This window comes from Nelumbo nucifera, chromosome 1 (assembly GCF_055504915.1).
Source record: "Nelumbo nucifera cultivar China Antique chromosome 1, China Antique-T2T, whole genome shotgun sequence".
Classification (NCBI taxonomy): domain Eukaryota; kingdom Viridiplantae; phylum Streptophyta; class Magnoliopsida; order Proteales; family Nelumbonaceae; genus Nelumbo; species Nelumbo nucifera.
The window spans coordinates 63756028-63768023 of NC_142649.1; the positions used below are offsets into that span (position 1 = coordinate 63756028).

Here is an 11996-nt window from a genome sequence, read left to right on the forward strand (position 1 = left end):
GCTTGGCAGTTGCAGCTTTAGCGCCAGGTCGACGGAACCCCCGTTTGGGATAATCTCATTCTTTCAGACCTTGTGGATTTCAGGTTATACCGTTATAGTCAGGCGTAGGCCCAAACCCCTATACTGGGTACCGTAACAAAGGCATTATTAGGGATGAAAGGAACCGGTTTTTCTGGGATAAATTGCGGCTTGGATTTTGTTGAAATGAAAGAACATCATTGTTCAAAGGTGAAATTCTGTACCTGTTGTAACAATTCCGCAAACCACATACTTTGGCTCTTAGAACCAGTAATGGTCCAGGATTACTCTGATTTTTTTAACCCCTCCAAATCCCAGATGGGCCCGAGCATATTGGACATATATCTTTGGGAAGGAAAGGAATTTAAACCAGCAAAAGGGCCCGAGCATGCCCAGAACCGATACAATATAGGAGGAACAAAGCTACTTCAATAATACAGCAAATAAAGATGAAATGTCACATAAGAAAAGCAACAGCTCCAATAACAAAAGAGAAATAATATAGGAGAAAGGGCACATAACTCAACTTCTAATAATGCCCAGCAAACCAGTATATATAAAATACAACAAAGCTTTTGTCCACTTCCCATTTTCCCTTCCCCAGTCCATCACTTTCATCAACCCAGTTCTATAGCACACCAAACACTTTCCGGCAGGATCCCTTGCAGCTTTTTTGTTCTAACTACAATTCCAGCATTTTGGAAAATATAGGGAAAAGCCGGAGATAGATGAACTTGTTCTTCTACTTTGCTCTTACCAGATAACTGTCAAGACTCTGCATAGGCGGGTTGGACACAGCAAAACCATTTTTTCTGCAAAAAAAAAAAAAACATAGTGCATTCTCCACATCAAACACAAAAGCATAAAAACACGCTGCAGGTCAATTTCCCATTGTCCATTTTTCTTTGTCCACAGTTCGGGTAATTAAGAAAGCTAAATCTTAGCCACTAGACAAATTTTATCTTCCTATGCATTTAGGAGCATTTTGGTTGACTTGAATCATCTAGCAAGTAACATTCCTTTTCAAAATTACTGAACCATTTTGACATCTCCCATCTTAAGAATGAACAGGCTGGGTGGTGGTTCAGGTCAATAGATTAGCTTGATATTATTCTATGGCTACCCAAAAGATGGCAGCCTTAAAATTGCATATACCTGATAAATGAGATGCTCCAATAAAGACTTCGTAAAGGCCATTTTAGAAATTTGCCTTTCATAACTATTTTTTAGTTTTTTTTTTTTTTTTGGGGGGGGGGGGGATGCAAGCACAGATTAAAGGTGCAAGGATAGACATGAAATAACAAAATATAGAGCAGATACAATATACCTCCCAAAAAAGTAGCTAGCTTAGACTTAGAAGATATGGTTCCCAAATATGGATACTGGTAAGTGTGTTAGAATCTGACATGGTTATGAGGTGTCAGACTCATGTTAGATTATGAGCACATAAATAATTTCTTACCACTTAAACTCATGTTCTTTTTGGTCTGGCCCCTAGCCTCCCCTTCAACTTACAACAGATCACTTTGTAAGGGTTGTCTCTCACCCTCACCTAATGGAGCTACTCCTAGGTTCCTTCAAATGACTTCATTTCCGACCCTATCCTTTCTAGTTTTTCCACTCATCCATCTCAGCATACACATTTCTTCCAACAATGGGATAATTATAGAAAAGAAAAAAAATTAATAAATATAGATGCATAAATCAGTGCAAACAACACTAATCTACCATTCACGTCCAAATTTTACCCTAACAGTTTGAGGTTTGTCCTTTAGATACATATTACAAATTTTCCAAAAGAAGAATCTCCTCAAGTGTCATGTCAGTGTCAGCATCCAGGTGTGTCTGGCATGCATACAGTACCCATTTTGAAGTGTTGGTGTCCATGTGACAAAGCCCTGGATAGGAAATATAGATACAACTCTCCAACTCATAAGATCTTGAAACAGGCAAGGGTATGGGTGTTTTGTAGCTGAGTGTCATGTCTAAAGACTTGGATGTGCCACCTCTAACTAATCTTAATATATACAGATTTTTTATAGTATATAATATGTCAAAAAGATATCATTTTACATATTTTTAAGTGTTAATGCCATATAGTATATAGATTATATCTTGATGTGTCTATGCAGCATTTGTTGCCTTATCAAGGTACATACATGTATTCCTACCAAAAAATAATATGTGCATACATGTTTTCCTACCAAAAAATAAAAGGTACATACATGTCTAACACTGGTATATTAGGCATCTATTGGACTATAGCCAGGTATCATGGTCTAGAAGAAACCCAACTCCATACTTAACTGCATGCAAGCCCGACCAGTATTGGAATCAGGAGAGATTCAAGAAACAGCATTCCATGTCAGATAAAACAACAATTGACTCAAATTAGATGATATTGTAATCAAAGTAAAGTTTCTAATGCCACTGAACAAATGTTTCAAATCATCCTAGTTCTCCAACGGATTTGATGGCTTGGTCACCCAACTGGATTTGTTTTTTATGATATCTGAACACTGATGCTTAGAACCAGATACACTGATTCTTTTCCAACTAATGTTGCCATTTCCATATCAATCCAAATATTAGGATAATCTGGATATTTAAAATCATTCAATCAGTGTTTTATTTTCTTTTTTTTTTGGAAAAGAGGCCTATCTATCCTGAGGCCACATCATGTGGAAGTAAAATATTGACAAGGCATAATTTAAATGCTCCCTCAATAGTAAAATATCACTTCAATCAATTCAAAGTGGCAACTGCAGAGGAAAGGAAAAGAGCAACTTACACCCTGAGGCTTGACAGGATCTGTTCCATGTTTAAAGGTGGAATCATCCTTTGCTGGTGAGTCAGGCTTGCCACCTGTCTTCTTCTCATCCCTTGCCTTGTTGAATATCACAGTGAATCCCTCAGCTGAAGCAGGATCATTGACATCCCATTCACCAAACTTTGGCAACGGCCGACCCTTCTCCTGTTCAAAATCCAGAAACAATAATAAGGCCCTTTAACTTCACTAAGAAACACTCAGAACCTAATCTAAAAGATAACTGAATATCAAGTAGACAAAGAAACAAATGATATCTTCAAGACTTCAACATGATCAATTGCATTATCTCATAATGAACAAAGAATGGTGAAAATCAAAAACAAAAAATGATGCCATGGTTAGAATCATCAAATCATGTTCATCATAGTTTTCAAGGTGTCAGGGCAAGGCTAGGCGACAGGGACGTGCCTTGTCACCTAGCCGCAATGCCTAGGCAATGGATTTTTTTAAGTACAAACCACATATCCTAGGGTAGTTCCCTAGGTTCCATAACCATCTTTCCTTAATAACTATCCATAATTTTCATAAGAAAATTATAAACTTCATGTTTAAGTCTAGAAAACCAACATATTTATGAGAAGAAAAAGAAGAAAAGAAAATTCAAAAAAATATATAGGGGCTGAACCCCTATTTTTGTTATAGGAAAATAAGAAAAGAAAAGGTGGAATGTGTTGATTAGACAAAATTTTAAGTTCTTCCCTTATTGGTTCAGATTTTGAAGTCTTTGAGGGTTCAATACAGCAGTTAGCAATGTTTGTGTTGATTAAACCCTAACAAATAAGAAAAAAGTAAAAGAAATGAGTTCATAAACACAAAAAATGAATATTTTTGTTTAATAATGTCTATTTTATAATTATAATCTCAAAAAAATAACAATATAAAAGTATTTTATAAGACAGTATAGAAAACTGCTTGGTGACTGGGTGAGGCAAGCCTCCAAGGGCACCTTGTCGCCTAGGCGTCACCTTGACAACTATGGTGTTCATTTTTTTTTATGAATGACAACTATGATGTTCATTCAAGGAAAGGGATATCTGATCTTGGGTATGAAATCAACTATGCAGTTGTCGCCCACACACAACATGGACGCTAGAGCACAATAAAAGTGACTCCCCAATTTATCATAAATAAAGAAAAAAGAAAACTCAGTACAAGTCGGCATATATTACATGTCCACAAAATAGGTCTAGTGTTTACTGGTTATCTAGCAAAACAAGGGGCATTGAGACAACAACCATTTTGGGCTGCTTTGTAATGAGGGACAGAAAAGAGTGATTAAATGGGATCATCAATCCCAGCACCATGTTGTATAAACTATTCCCAATCTGGAATTTAAATAAAACTCATGCTACTGATCAAAAGAAAAGGTCTATTGCTAGCATTAAATGGCAACAAGTACAGCTTCTTGTAATCAGCAGAGCTTGGAAGCAGGTAAAGCATGTAGCTGGAACCACGGCTGAACAGTTGTAAAAATTACCATTCCAAACATAGTTTACCTTTGTAGTTAACAAAGCTTAAAAAGAATACATGATGCAACATTCTCCTAGTACTAAAAATAACATGGCAAATGAGAAAATCAATGTCCACATAAAAAAGTAAATATTTCTTTTGTAACATCAGGATCACCATCATAGGCAACTAATGCTGCTAATACTCATTCAAATAAAAGTTCAAACTGAACAAGAATAGTACTAGTGCAACCCTGGATTGTGTCACGGAGTATTGGGACCTACCAACATAAATCTCCAAACAGAAACAGAAGAACAAGTAGTAAATATGTATCATATGGTATTTCATCCAGAAGATGTTCAGTACAATTGGCACCTCTTATGTATGAGAAAGAAGAGAGAGAAAATAGGATCCTTTTCAAATTTTCTCTTTCTTGATATTTGTTTCCATATTTGCACTTCATTTAAAGTCTCCAAGGATCCATTTGGTTATCAAGAAATGGCAGAGGAAAAGGGTATATTCCCATTAGATTTATTTTTTTGGTGTTTGTTTTGTAAACGGGAAGGGAAACACTGGGATTTCAAATCCCAAAATGAACGACATGGGGTCTCACTAAAACAGTGCGACCCCAATCAAAATTAAAAATGAGCAGTAACTGAGAACTTTTCTCACACACATGCCTGCATGACCAATGTCTTTAACCCTTCATTCACTCAGCCAGTCAGACTGGTGACCTGATGACCTGATCATGGCTCCAAATTTGGTTTGACTGTCCGATTCAAATGGGTCAACCAGTGATGCCATAAATCAAATCAAAATTAAAAAGGTAGAAAATGTATTTTATCATCAGCATCCAAGCCTTATCCCAACTCTATGGGGTTGGCTAGACAAATCCTGTTTCACCATACTGTTCTGTTTAATGACTTGTTATTATATTACTTGGCACTTTAGTCATAAAAGGTAAAAAATTTGCAAAAACAGGCATGTCTCTAATATTATATATTCATCGATATTAAACAAAATTGAGTGTTGATAAATGAGAAGTGTTGTCAATAATAATGGAATTGGCTAAAAATCTAAAAATCACAGAAAAAGAGATTTAATTTCTAACTTATGACCTGCTGACCAAGCTAAACAGATTAGCAGTTGAATCGGCCAGCCAATGATGGATTAAAAACATTGGCCTTGACATCATGGATTGCTTTATTTGACCCCAAATGTTTGAACCAGTGATCCATTCACCCGGAGAGAAAACCAATTAAGTTATTTGGTTGGTTTTTAAAACAATGCATGTGATCACAACAAATACCACATGTCTCCTCAGTTTTTCCATGCAGATGCTAGAAAGGGTGCATTTTTTTTTTATAATTTAGAAAGGGTGCAATTTCCATGTGTAAATTATTTATTATACCAATTAATATGTAAAAGATGGACCGAGTTATATTATCAATCTAATTTTCTCAGCAAACAAACATTGGAAAATAAAGTTTCTCATATGTAAGTTCTGAGTAACCAAACACCCAAACACGGGATGCCAAAATGAGAAAATAAATTTTCTTTTCCCATCCCATCCTTTATAAAACCAATTTTCTTGACGAATAAATGGACCCTAAAGAGCCACTGCTTCACATATTCTTAATATCTTATAATCACAATATGTAATTAATCATAAGTAAGGGCAAGTTGCAGTCTTCTCCCACCAATTCCAAGCTCTTCACATTCTTAGTTTGCTGCTTGATTGCAGTATGTAACTATACAAATAAGGACTAATTACATCCTCGTCCACCATTTCCATCTTGATTATCAATTTGCCACCTTATATAACTGGATCTAAATTCTACTCCTTCAAGAAACAGCCTGGGGAAAATTATGCTATCCAGGCCACCAATGAGAAACATCAAGCAATTGCAGAAGTGTATAAACTTAGTTGCAATCCTACTGCATTTATGTTCTCAGCTCCACCTATGCCCTTTACGATGTGTAAATAGAAATCTTGCCTCCAAGTCATTTTATGTAAGGCCTCAGACATCAATTATACTAGTTCCTGCATTGAGAAACCTTTACCAAATACCCACCTATCCAACCAACCAGAAGGATAAAATCATCATACAAACCAACAAGTTTTAATATAAAATTATTTATACCCTTTTTTACTTCTGCGTTAACCACTCAAACAGAACCATGATAAGCAAGACAAATGCAAAGAATGATCATCTTACTAAAGTCCAATTCAGAGAAGTGGATTAATGTTTGTATGTTCCAATAATTTTCCATGTAAATCTAGAAGTTGTTATATCATCCATTTACAGCTTGACCTTATCTTACCATCCTTGGTAATGATTATTCTTTTCTCTTAAGGAGCATTAACATGCACCAGGACCTTTCTTGCCTGGTATCCTCATAAAGAGTTCATCAAGTTTGAGGAGTTATGTATATACCATGCACACATCTCTCCACAGTCCACACTCTTGCACACTCTCTAAGTGCTAACCAAGATTTTGCATTTTCAAACCACTGTCAAATACATAAGCCCTTCAAAACATTTTCATGCCAAGCGATCGGGAGAACACCCATTTTTCCAATACTCAAAGCCACAAAATCTCATTGAGATCATAAAATAAGACTATTTGTTTGCAGTGAAAATCATAAGCCGATACAAATTTTGCATCCATTTGTTTCTAACTATGATTTATGCTCCTACCTTATACAAAGTTTCCACTTTTTTGTCTCATTGACCATGCAAATTTTGAAACAAAAAACCGACGCAAAATTCACACCAACTTCCTTATACCTCAATTCTCTCTCATATAAAGTGGGGACCATATCATCTTGCTTCCTACCTCACTCCCAAACAAATAACCCTCCTCCTATCTTGGTTTTTTTCATATAAAGTGGGAACCACTTCATTTTACTTCTCACAAACAAATAAGTCAAAAATGAAGCACAAGTAAACAAGAATTTACACTTCAGCCTATTTGCACTCCCATGCATTTATGCCAGTGCAAATGAAATTCGCACTGCAAACAAACTGAACCTACAGGACATTACACATGCTTAAACTGGAGTACACACACATCTCATGTTGTTTCCTTCAAATTCCACAAAATAAAACACGTTACAAACATTGAAATCCATAAAATGGTGAAGGAACCATCCTTCCCTTTCTTGGGGGGTGGGGGGGGTCCTGAGTTTCATATGTAGACGGGCAAAAAACGAAGCAGGCTTGTCGACCAGAAAACAAAAAGAAAGGTACAAAAGACTAAAGGAAAAGGATTCGAGCTTCAAAGAGAACATAAGAAATAAAAGGGAAGGAAATGAACAAAAAGAGAAGAACATAAACAAGAAGCTACATTAAAAACAAATTATAGACATAAAATTAAACACGAGCAAGAAAAAAAGACAAAAAACAAACGCGAACTAAACTCCAACTAACTATTTTAATTTTCACTTAACTTACTAAAGTGACATAGAAACGCAGATTTTCCCCAAAATAATACAAAATAGACACTAGGAAAATCATACTCTGCCTCAATGGATCAATTTACAAAGAAAACCGTAGCAATCAAAAACAGATGAAAGTCTTGATGAGAACCAAATCAAATTTAAATGACCTACAAAAGCTAAGCAATTTCGATAGAAGCCATCAATCATTCACAGAAAACCTAAAACAGCACCGTAATCGAAATTAATAGTTCCCAATCCATCGAATCTCGAATCGAATCGAAAAAAGGGAAAAGGAAAGGAAAACCATCAAAAAGTCAAGAGATTCCTAGGGTTTTCAGGAGAAATTCCAATCCTTACCGACATGAATTCCGATATTGATCCCTCAAAAATCGCTTCGCCTGGAAATAGGAGGAGAAGAAATATAAAGTGAGAACAGAGAAGGAGATGTATTTATATTTTACATAGGCCGAGACTCGAGAGTCGAGAGGTGGGGCTGTGGGCCGCTTATATGAATTGGGCCCAGCAGTGTGTGCTGGGTATGATTCAGAAAACTTTGGCTGTCTGAAATTCGTCAGCCTGGACTGTCAAAACAATTGTCCCTGCGTGACACGTTAAGATCGCTAATACAGTCCGGGATCTGTTTCTCACACATGGGCGCTTCACATGCACATCCAACATGCATTGGGAATATCTCCTGTGAAATCGGTGTGAGGAGCAGATCCAGTCTCGTTAATAATAATATCTCACAAGACATTATATAGAATGAAATTGATACAAGAACCAACGCAAACGTGGCGCAGACGGAATGGAGAGGAATAGGATCACACATAGGCGCCTCACAGGAAAATCCACCGTGCATTAAGAATATCTTCTGTAAATAATAATTTATAAATACGAGAAATATTCCCAACACATGATGGGATGTGCAAAAAAAGTCGGTGTGAAGCGCCCTGTATGAAAAAAAGATCCGGATAATTCTCTTGATTCTTGACAGCCCAGGCTATTGAATTTTAGACCGTCCATCCCTTACCATTGACTACGATAGTGTCGTAGTGCAGGGTTAAAAGTTAAAACGAAGAATCAAGACCTTAGATTGATTGCTGTGGAGTCACTTCATCTAATTTAAAGTGGGGCCCATTTCAATACATGAATGGCTATGAGCCTATGTATATGACACTGGCCCTGGCAAAAGTGGTTTGATTTGGATGTTGGAAACTTGGAACAACGACGCATGGACGCATGGTTACCGGTTGGCTGCGCCAACGGAAAAAACGATTGTTGACCTCTGCGGTGCGGGCCAACTGAAACTTGAATGATAATGATTGTATCGACCAATCATAGAGAGGAAGATGCCAATCCGACGGTAGACTGTGTGCCTACGATTACGAATCTTCCATTTTTATTGCTGGGCACATTCGTACCTTCTGTGAGATGTTTTTTGGATTGATACAATCTACTGATTTGATATTTTTCGATAAATACAATATATTGATTTGATTCAAACGCAGGAATCCGACGGTCCAGAATTCGTATCATGCGTTGTGTTAAAGAAGGCAAAAAAAACTACGGAGAAGTATGGATAGGCCTGTTGCAAAATTCTGATTTCCACAGTAGATCTATTCAAAAGGTCAATTATTGCCACCGTATGCATCAATGGTGAATTGGCATTAATTTCGAGCTGACACATACCCCATACCCCTTATTGCATTTTGTGCCTATAAATTCTGACCTTGGGCTGAACCCTCGTTCTCCCAAAAAAATTATACATTTCGGGAGGTGTTCTATCACTCTAAATCACTGACCCACAAAATCTTCTCACTCTAGTGGAGAAGGATTTATAGGTGTGAGAAAGGATTCTGTGGGGAGAAAATCTGAATTCAGTGCTAAACAAATGAGAAGAATTTACATTGGCGCCCCACATGCATATTTCAGCATATAGTAGGAATATCTGCTTTGATTGTCATTTGGGAAATGTTAGTAGGGATGTACTATGAGGTGCATGTTGGGTGTAGATGCCAATTCAAATGAAAAAGCGTTAATTTCCAAGAAGAACGATGATAGAATGGCTATAGGCCTTGCTTTGATCTTAGAATATCCAATGGCCATGTGACATTTAAAGACCCATGATTTAGTTAATCTATCTATTTTTCTTCTAGCCATGCAAAGGGATGATGATGATGTTACTACTCTAAAACAAGCCACTTCATTAATGCATCATTTACAGTATTTGAATTGAATTTCTTTCTGGCCGTTGAATTGGGTTAGAAGACTTGTTTTCCAACTTTTATTCTATTGTACTCTAGTTGTATCATGTAGGACACTTGGGTTTCAAGGAGGAAGGAATGTTTTGTTGAGAGTCTTTGTGATACCCTTGGCGTTGAAACAGGATCTGCTCAGACCTGCTCATGATTGGTGTATGGCTGTTCTGCGTCTTATCCTTCAAGATGGGACGAAAGATCTATCTGCACCGCTTGAGCGGCTTAGGGCAACATTAGGTGCTTTTCAAAAAGAAACTAGTTATTCCTATTTGACCACAAACCAATCGATCTAGCCATGGGCAGGTTGAGGAGAGCTCTAACAAGCCTTGGAGGATTGAATCCACGTATGTGGCAAAATACCAGGATGACTTGTGGCTAGGGGTGAAAGGCCAACCAAGAATGGATATAACTGGTTTTCCATGAAATCTATTTGAGTAGAGCCCATGAAATCGATGGCCCAAGGTAGAGCACTCAATGGGCTAGGACTTGGCGGGCATTCTTTCGCTATGGGGGTTTTCACATAGGCTCAAACATGATTTGAAGGGCGCCATGCGTTCAATACCAAAAAAGCCTCTGGAAAGCTGCAGGGATGACAAAAAGAGGGCGCTTTCCTGTGTTGCACTGAAAAAAAGGACCTAAGATAAGAGCGTCTTCTCTTAGGTTTCTTCCTCCGCGCCCGCCGCCGCCCGGCCCGCGAGGGGAAGATTAGCAAAGCGGGAAAAGACAGAGGGAGCCATCTTATTCTCTTCGCGAGAACTTCCGGATCGGAGAAGCATTCGGAACGGGCTCCGCGTTCATTTCGTTGGCAGAAACGATCCAATCCATTCGGGGCTTCGGGGAACCCAAAAACGAACTCTTTTGACTTGATTCATAGATAGAATCAATGGATAGATAGACAAGAGATAGATGAACGAGATATCTTTTTTTTTTCTCTCTAAAAGAAAGAGGAATAGAATAGACATCCCTTTAGATGTCTATGTATCCTTTATCATCTCCCGATTTTTTGATATATCGTTATATCTGCTCTCTCTAAAAAAAATGAGAGAGAAAGAGCAGATGGATCCTATCCCCTATATCGAACACTCATTCCTATCTGCGAGCGATGTGTCTAATCCGTTTACCGAACAATCTGGATGAAGGGACGATGGATCAACATATCTTGTATTAAATACACTTCAATAGGAGCGGTTTTTCTTCCTTAATTCCGGATCTAAGCCCAAGGCCAAGAAGACAACTGCAAATGAAAATCCTTCTTTTCTTCTAGCGAGAAGAGGGCGGTTTAGAGCAGCCAGCCCTTCGTCGAGTATCCCCACCTCTCCCTCACCCGTGTCAGATGCAGTATATCAAAAAGGAAAAGAGCAGGCAAGTTCGAGTCCCGATCTCCTACTACTACTTTTTCGACTACCTCTCACGCCACAGAAGTGATTCCCTTTTTTGGTATGGCCACGAGTGACCTGGGTGGAGGAGACTGCTAAAGAGTCTTCGACCAGTTGGGGTTCTACCCAGCAAAAGCACCAAAGGCTCTGGTTTACCCAGTTGCTCATTCAGTTGATCCATTTGTAGTTGTATCAGTTCAAGTTCCGGATTCAAATCCATATCCTAATTATTGAATCATATATCAAATTGATCACCTTACAACGCTTGTTGCTGAATAAACTTTTGTCTTGGCATTTTGTTTTCTACGAAATAATGTATTTTGGAAAGACAGAAAACAAACATCTCCCGTTTCTTAGACCCTAAGGCCGTGTTCCGTTTGATAGAACATGAAAGAGAAACAAAACTTTTCTTCAACTTTCTATTTTTGTCAAACAAAATATAAGCTCAAGACATTTGACAAGCCTTCGAACTCTCTAGCAGCAGCATTTGGGAGTTTAGGTTGCATTTGGCATTTTAACTGAGGGGCATTTTAACTGTAAGAAGGAGATAAATCCTTAAAATACCTTATAGTCAGTCTTCAAACAGGTTTTTGGAGGCACCCTTGGATTGAAATGAACTAG

The 11996-nt window shown here is 37.8% G+C and overlaps 1 protein-coding gene across 1 annotated transcript; it reads right to left on the bottom strand.

The window, feature by feature from the left end:
• Positions 1 to 427: 427 nt before the first annotated feature.
• Positions 428 to 8239, bottom strand: LOC104594267 (protein NOI4). Its single transcript, XM_010254490.3, has 3 exons — positions 8099 to 8239; positions 2810 to 2992; positions 428 to 830 (listed from the first exon to the last, which is right to left on the bottom strand). The coding sequence occupies exons 1-3, from the start codon at positions 8102 to 8104 to the stop codon at positions 786 to 788; spliced, it is 234 nt and encodes a 77-aa protein (XP_010252792.1). The 5' UTR covers positions 8105 to 8239; the 3' UTR covers positions 428 to 785.
• Between the last annotated feature and the right edge of the window lie 3757 nt (positions 8240 to 11996).

Coding starts and splice junctions, on each gene's coding strand:
- LOC104594267 (XM_010254490.3), bottom strand. Junction 831..2,809: donor ATCCTGTCAAGCCTCAGGGT/GTAAGTTGCTCT, acceptor TTTTTTTTGCAG/AAAAAATGGTTTTGCTGTGT.